Source organism: Dendrobium catenatum, unplaced genomic scaffold (genome assembly GCF_001605985.2).
Source record: "Dendrobium catenatum unplaced genomic scaffold, ASM160598v2 fragScaff_scaffold_464, whole genome shotgun sequence".
Lineage (NCBI taxonomy): Eukaryota > Viridiplantae > Streptophyta > Magnoliopsida > Asparagales > Orchidaceae > Dendrobium > Dendrobium catenatum.
Window position 1 is genome coordinate 36,886 of NW_021318926.1, and position 8,650 is coordinate 45,535.

General features: G+C 36.7%; 1 protein-coding gene across 1 annotated transcript; it reads right to left on the bottom strand.

The window, feature by feature from the left end:
* Positions 1-1,633: 1,633 nt before the first annotated feature.
* On the bottom strand, positions 1,634-8,299 carry LOC110100253 (kinesin-like protein KIN-7C). The gene is given in 15 exon segments (XM_028694357.1): positions 1,634-2,225; positions 2,297-2,616; positions 2,720-3,622; positions 3,716-3,820; positions 4,595-4,807; positions 4,809-4,874; positions 4,877-4,931; positions 5,842-5,966; positions 6,055-6,120; positions 6,215-6,282; positions 6,373-6,454; positions 6,533-6,646; positions 6,737-6,837; positions 6,921-7,010; positions 7,647-8,299. Coding segments are annotated over 15 exon segments (2,874 nt in total). The 5' UTR covers positions 7,891-8,299; the 3' UTR covers positions 1,634-1,903.
* Positions 8,300-8,650: the final 351 nt, after the last annotated feature.

An 8,650-nucleotide genomic window follows, 5' to 3' on the forward strand; every position in this document is an offset into this window, starting at 1 on the left:
TTGTTTTATTTTTTAGGCCACCAAATTAGAGATATATGAATCAGCGGCTAAGACTTAGGCTTCTTTTGGAATGACTTTTTATTGCTTTTTGAAGCAGTTTCTTAATATAAAAATTATAAATTTTGTACTATAAAGCTGCTTCAAGAAGCTATTAAAAAGCCGTCACAAATGAAGACTTAGGTTTCGTTTGGGACGGCTTTTTTATTGCTTTTTAAAATGGATTTCTAGTTCAAAATTTTAAATTTTTGTACTAGAACTCCGTTTTAAAAAGCACTAAAAAAGCCGTCCCAAACAAAGCTTTAGGCTTCATTTTGGACAACTTTTTTATTGTTTCATAAAACAACTTTTTAGTAAAAATTTTAATTTTTATACTAAAAAGCTATTTTAAGAATCAATAAGAAAGTCATCCCAAATGAAACCTTAGATTTGCAGATCTGTAGAAGAAAAAATCATCAATGCCAAGAGGCATCATGCATCTATTGCCCAATTATGATACCATAAATATCAAGTCATGAGTCAAGAGAGAGTTGATAGTTCATGCCATCATATATGAAATTTGCAGGCCTATAGAAGGACCTAAGATACCTTCTTTTGCCTTTGTTGTTTCTTTTAGTTACCCGTAAGTCTAACCTTATTGTAAGGAATAGATGTTTAAAAAACAGCTTCACAAATAGAACCAACAAATATTTCAGATGTACTTGTAATATGATTTAGGCTTTTTTTGGGATAGTTTTTTTTACTGCTTCTTAAGCAGCTTTCTAGTACAAAAATTTTAAATTTTCTAATAGAAAGCTAATTTAAGAAGCAGTAAAAAAGTCATCCCAAACGAAGCCTTAGGCTTCATTTGGGACAGCTTTCTTATCATTTTTTTAGCTTTCTTACTACTTCTTAAAACAGCTTTTTATTATACTAAAAAGCAACTTTAAGAAGCAGTATGAAAACTGTCCAAATTAAGCCTTAGTTTATAAGGCTGAAACTCTAAATGTCAGCTTCGATTCTATATGAATCACACAAGACCTATGAATAACACGCAATGTCAGCAATGTTCTAAGCCCTCCATCTGCAATTAGAATTGAACAGGTAAAAAAAAAGCTCAAATATTATAGTTAACCCCTAAAGCTGCTTGATAGAGTCATCCAGAAACATCAAGAATACAGAAAATTGAAAAGAAGCAAGCAATGTAGGTTAATCGAACTAGTAACAGAGCGAGATAACTTGTGAATGGGCTCACGAGTTAAACACATGGAACAATAAATGAGCTCACGTTGAGCACAACTGCTTGCTAAATGAAAAGAAGCATCTTTCTTGAATCAGTAAATTTGGAAGAAAAAAAAAAACAATTAAATAAATAACCAAAGAAAAGATATTGCAGATATATGTCTATTCTATAACGGTCATAAATACATGTATTAAAAATATGATGTTGAACCAACTTAAATTTTAGCATAATTGCTTGTCAATAACTTATCAAGTGTTACATAGATGAGGAAGCTCAAATGAATGAGTGACTTTACGCTTAAGCCTCGTTTGAGATGGCTTTCTTACTGATTCTTAAAACAATTTTTTAAAATCAGTAAGAAAGTTGTCCCAAACAAAGCCTTAAAGACAAAATAAGAAATGAGAACGATAGAGGTATATAAAACTGCTGGAATTATAGGTAAAAACATGCGAACTACAAAGTGCGTTTCTTCCTATTACAGTATGCTTCCAATCGTCTAAAACCTGTGATTTACAGACCCATACCGCAATTCCAAATAGTCTCAAATTCATAAAGAATAATTTTTTTTAAGGGATTATATAACTTTGAAAAACAAGAAAAGAATCGACCTGCACATTTTAAATGCATCGAAATAACTGAAAGAAACAAGTTTCAGAATTTGAAATCCTCCTCGGCAAGCTTTCATCATTTCAAAGCATAGATCCCATGTCTCCATCTATGTGATCTTCTGTATGAATTCTGTGGCAGAAAGCTGAGCCCAAACATCTCCTTCAGAACCTGGCCTGATTCCAGTAGTCCAATAAGCTTTGCAACTGTTAATGCACTCTCCCTAATATGTTCCAGATCTCCGGTGTCGGTCCAGAGGAGTCGAGCCAGCTGAACTCTCCTCTGCTTAGAGTTCAGTGAGATTCCCCATTTCACATAGAGACTCAGCCGTTCTTCGGTTGTCAATTTCTTCTGCATTTGCCGGCAGAACATCTCTCGCTCTCGTTGTAGAGTCCTCATGCTGTTAACAATCAGTGGTTGCTAAGAAACAACAATGCATGAACTTTAACAGACATATAAGCAGTTTCATACCTTGATTCTAGAGTCACCTGCCGACCGGTCTCGCCGGATATTCTGTAAGAGTTTCCCTGCGAGAATGTTCTTTTCAGGAAAGCTAGTCTCCTGAGCTCAACTTCCATGTAAATGGAATCAGCAGGATCGCCTTTGAAGAGCAGGTAAAAGTATGTTCTGTGGATTAAGGAAACGTTGCATTCATGCCAGAGTTTGATTATCTCTTGTTGCTTCTTTTCAAAGTCCCGTGGCCAATGGGATGGAGAATCCACGGGGTCTAGGATAGTATCAAGGCCAACACTCTTCCTTGTTCCTTCAGCTCCACACACTTCACTGGCAGTCTGATCAGAGAAAATTGGAATCAGCAATAAAAAAGATACAAAAGGATAAGGACATAAAAATAGGGAGCATTGGAAACTTATAAAGAAATGGGTTTTATCACACCTGACCATCAACAAGCTGATTTTGATGAACCTGAACCATCTCTTTCAATCCTGAAACAAAGTCCTGAATGGTGGTTATGCCTTCTCTAGAAGAAGACATATCATCTTGCTCTTTAAGCAAGCTTTCAGAAACACTATCCTCTAACATAACAGATCTCTCTCTTGAAAAGTTTCCATTTTCAGCATTATAATTCAGAAATGCCCGAGGCCTGCCAGGGAAATCTCTCAGTGAGCTGGGAGGGGGTGTACAGTCGTACTGCTCTGGTTCTGCAAACCCAGGGGAGTAGCTTGTCAAAAATGCTGCCCGACAACTTCTGCTTCTCCTTGGTAACATAGCCCGAGAACTATGTAAATCTCGAGCTGATGACCATGGTGAAGATTCATCAGGATGTGATGCCCGTACGCTATGTAGATGGTGTTCTAACGTCAAAAATGTAGAACCTGCGATGCCAGATCTCGAGTCCATTTGCGCTGCAGGCTTAGGCTCATATTCTCCATTCCTGGTGGCATTAGAAGTCTGGGTTTGCTGGGTTTCGCTTGCTCCGAATGACAAATTCAAGTTTTCTCTGTGGCTGGTTCCATCCATTTCAATACACCTAACTTCCTTGCAAAGTTCTTCTGAATCTTCAGAGGCACTTTTATCAGTGTCTTCTTCAGCATGAATGGGATTCCATCTGAGCGATCTATGTTTAGTTTGTGAGAGTTTTGGGGGAAGATCCCCATTTTCTGTATCTTGTGAAAAACCATGGTGATTTCTGCTGTAGTTTTTGCTCTCATATTTACTTAACTTGACAAACCCAGCTTTTGAACCATTGCAAGTAACTTCTGGTGGCTCGGACATTGAAATTTTATCATCATGAACTTTGGATTCATGAAATATTGATGCTTGGTTAGGAGATTCCTCCTGTTATAGAACAGGTAAATATGAATATTAAAGAACTATAAATGATAGCTATGCATGTAGATATTGACTGAGGATCTCAACAAGAATAGGTACCCGTTTTCTTGAAAAATGACCATCCCCAACCACCTGTAAAAGATCCTCCAGTCGAGATTGAGCTAAGTCGCGCTGTTGAATCAGCTCCTTAATTTCTTTCTCCATCTGCATGAAACAAGTTGTAGCAATCAAATAAAACATAAAATTTAGGTTGAATGAGTAATAATCAATGCTCGTCTGTGTTGGGAGATTGGTGAAAACTAAGCAAACACATGGAGCAAGAATTCTATCATGTTTACTCATTTTTCATCTACATCAGATTGTTGCTGTTGTTGGAGATTTCACTATTGAATGCGAGGAATGATAACCCTAATTTTTTAGATACATAAGACCCTCTCTCTCTCTCTCTCTCTCTCTCTCTCTCTCTCTCTCTCTCTCTCTCTCTCAAGAGAAAACTAAGGAAATCCGAAAAAAATTATAAATTCCTAAAATGCTCTTCATGAAATAGCTACAAATATTAAATTTCTTCAAACAATAACTAGCTCAATGCTACTTCCAAATATATTTTCTTCAAAATGCAAAAATTAGACTCCACAAATTAACTATCCAAAGTGAAAAAAAAAAAAAAATCTAATAATGAAAGTACATAAATCCATGCTTGTTCAAAGTTGAAATTGTACCTAACTATGCACATTTCACTACACAGTAGACCTCTTGAAACAAACTACAAGATCCATCATAATAATTGAAGTTCTATGGGAGATGTGTGATATAAAACAAGCTTAGGTGCATAAATCATTGAAAATATAATAAAGAGAGAGAGAAAAAGCCCAAAATAGTAGAAGGGTGTGAAACTCTAGAATTATATTGGGGAACTTACTAATTATTGCAAAACTATTTTGAATTTTTTCTCTCAAAAAGATTAAAAAACTTCCTAACCTTTCTGATTCGAGCATCTTTCTCCCTCAATAGTGCTTCAATGTGACCGTTGTTTGAGGCTGATACTGGACACCTCAACTCATTCTCCAATCTGGCCAACTCCTTCTGCAAATGCTTAACCAGTGCCTTGTCAGACATGACAACATTCACCTGAGCACTGGTGACCACTTCTTTTGCACAGCTTGCAAAGAGAAGTGTGTTTCTCGACTGCTCAATATGACTTCGTGCAGGACATATTGTGCAAATAATGGCAGTTCTTGCATTGCCTCCTAAACATGGTTGTAGTATGCGAGTCAACTTAGATTCTCGATATGGAATATGACCATTTCTTCCTTTACTGTATCAATAAGTGAAAACATAAATAAGAAACCATAAACAGAAATCTCAATCTAGCAGGTAACTAATCTGAACGGTTGAATTGAAAATACATCCCAGTTTGACAAGCTTAATGATGTAGAACTATGAATTCTTAAAATGATTGATAAAAGAATTTGCACGCTTTCAAATAAAAGCAATAAGAATTAAACTTTAGCCACTTAACAAAAATGAAAAACAAGAAAGGGATGACTATGGTTTCGTTTGGGATGGCTTTCTTAATGCTTCTTAAAGCAGTTTTCTAGTACTAAAAAGTTGTTGCTTTAAAAAGCAATAAAAAAAGCCATCTCAAACTAAGCCTATATTAAACAAGTCGATGAAATGCTATTGAATCCTGTGTTTCCACTCCAATTGATATCATAGTTTAAAAAAACCATGACTTTTTTTGTAGTCATTTCAAAAAGAAAGATCAAGATTATAGGAACCCTTCAGAATGTTCATCATAAGATTTTAAATAGGGAGATGAACAAAACTAATAATGCTAGTAAGAATGTTTAGCACCAAATTCTGTAAAATATGCATGACATATGAAACACTAACGAAAATATATGTGCAATAGTTCTAGAAAAAAAGCACACTTTTTAAGCTTCAATCGGACAAATCCTCTACAAAACGTTCTTGCAAGTTAACTAAGCCCTCCATTTCTCTTTCATTTCCCTTCAAAATTAACTAGGCCCTTCAACTCCCAACGATTCAATATACTACTTGTTCTACAAAAAGTTCTGCTAGGTCCTCCATGCTCTTCATCTCTCAGAAGCACCTCACCGCCATTATTCGGCATATCATATACAAGTAAAATTGAATAAACCATCAGATTTCAAAGCACAATCTATAACTAAAGACCAAATCAATGATAAAAATGGTTCACTTACCTTAGCTTACGTATGACAGTACCTAGAGTGAGCAAACTACGATTAATGTGACAGCCTTCTTTCAGCCTAGCACCAACAGACAATGCTTGAGATGCACGTTCGCTGCCTGCCAGATCAACGAAGTTCTGCATCCAAAGAACATGCTAAGCCTTATGAAGCCCAGTCTCTGTAAGAATAATCACTGGAATAAATTAAGCTAAGAATATATTTTACCACACTAGCGGAAAGCGTAGCTGTATTGTCTTTCCCCAAGAATTCACGAGCAGAACTTTCAATTGTCTGCAGAAGATAAGTGATGAATCATAAAGTTTTGAACTCAATAGAAAAATATTGCAAAAAAGAAAAAAAGAGCTACTGTTAATAAGTGACAAACCAGTCTAAGTATTTGATGGGATCTGGAGCTCATTTCATTTAATGAGGTCTCTCCTATTCTTCTTTGAGCTATGCCAAAGATAAACGGTAAAGTCAACTCAAACAAGACAGCAAACAAATTAAAGATAATGTCATTCTGCAAAGTTCTACTTTTTATACCTTCACATAAAGAAAGTAATGATTTTAAATGATTCCAGTCGCGCAATGTCTCCTCCTTAAGTTTCTCCACAATTGTCCCTCTCTTTTAAGACACAAAAATAAATAAAGATTAGCTTAATTAACTGATAAAATGGGGCTTTTTAGTAACAGATTGCCATACCTCAGGATCATCAAGAAGCCTAAGAGGAGTCCCATCCATGCTGAGCAGATCTCTCACAGCTTCATTATAAATCTCTATTGCTGATAGCTTTAAGGCAAATGCTCTTTCTGGATGCTGCAATAGTTATAAGGAGTCACAAAAGAAGCAAACTGAAAAACAAAGCATATAAATTGATAGCATGAACACTTGTAGATGATAGATTACCCTCTTTATGTAGTCATATATATCTGCAACTGTATACTCAGTGATTCCTGTCATGGTGTATGTCTTTCCACTGCTTGTTTGGCCATAGGCAAAGATGCTTGCTGAATTAATATAAAAATTGAACGCTTACTTGTTATTAGAATATGCAGAAAGTTGGAAATCTAGGAGTTATATCTTTACTTACAGTTGATGCCACTAACAACTGAAAGAGCAACTTCTTTTGCCGCTTCCTCATACACTTGCTCTGTGGTGCTTTCACTTCCAAATACTCTGTCTATCAAGCAAGCAAATAATAGATTACAAATGGAAATAAAGACCAAATACAAACAAGAACGATCTTTTATTATACCAATCATATAACACAAGTATGAGAGTAGCTTCCATGGAGATCAGGGTAACACCCACAATTAACACACTTCACGTTTAGAAATTCAACAAAGAAAAGAGATCAGGGCATCTAAATTTTCCCATCAAAGAACTTAAGAAGAAAAATGGAGAAAACTGGTTAGTGAGAAAAGAGATATCCAGACTAATTCTTCTTCCCCATACTTTCCTCTTTTATGAAGGGATGAAAAAGAAAAAAAAAAGATAAGTTTTGAGCAGAAATAAACAATTTTTGAGAGCTGCAAAAAAAAAAAAAAATTGCTCGCAAAGATCTCGGGGCTATAGAATGGAAAAATCTGAAGATACCAGTCATATACAATCACTGTCCACAAAAAAAAATTACAAATTTCTGCAGAAGAGAAAAATGAGACCCGCAGACAAAATACTCATTATACTAAAAATCAACAAAGAACCCTAGAAAACCTCAATCGCTCCAAAAGAACTCCCGAATTCATCATCGACAACACGGCATCATCAAATAATTGATGAATCACAAGAAGCAATAAACGGGGGACCGAATGCTCACCGAATGTGTAGGCAATGGGAGTCAAATGCCTATCAGGGAAGCTACTCCTGAAGATGATGGTTGCGTCATTGATGCATTCCCACTCTGCAGGATCGTTGGCCAAGATCTCCTTCTCGCTCAGCGGCCTCAATCTCACCGACACCAATATCCTCTCAAGCTTGCCCCCTCCGCCGCTGCCGTCAATCTCCTCCGCTGCTACCGCCGTTTCCCACTGCTGCATCTCCTCCCCACCGACTGCCCCCATCCTTCACTCACGGCTCCCGTAACCACTTCTTTGGTTACTTTTTAAGTCCACAAGACCCAAAGCACCTTCTTTTGCGACTCCACACGACTTTAAGACACCGCAACTCGAAGAAAATAGCGTTTTTTTCGGGGTGCTTCCTGCAAATAAGAAGAAGATGATGGGCGACTGCTGGAATGTTGCTGTTAAAACGGAGAGGACGTCACTGACGGTTGATGTGGTACAATCCACAACCGCGAAGGGATCAGGACCGTTCGTTCCATGATTTTGCTCTTCTCACCAGATCTCGCAGAAGAGACTGATAAAAAAGAAAGAAAACAAAGTAAAAATACTTTATCTTTTAGACTTTGTGCTCTAACATAGAGAAGAGATTCTCGGATAGGAGAATGGGACTTTGCAATTGAAAGGAAGACGATCAGAATGATGATCTCTGATCCTCTACGCTTTCTTATAAATCTACCATTGGACCGAAAAAAAGAATGGATCTTGAAAGCGATTGGCGGATAATCCAGGTGAAAGAGGGGCCAGGAGGTCGGTTCCTTAAGCTATAATTCCAGATAATTAAAGGTGGATGGTGCTGGGTTTAGTTCCGAACAACCTCCATTTCCTCCATCCTTAAGCAAGAAACCAGAACCTGACCATGATCTCGAGTCAAAACCCGAAATATATTAAATTTATTTATTTATTGACATAAAATAGAACAAGATTTGTTTATTGGACTGTGATGAAATGTTCTTGAGATCCGTGAGTTCGGTGAGTAAAG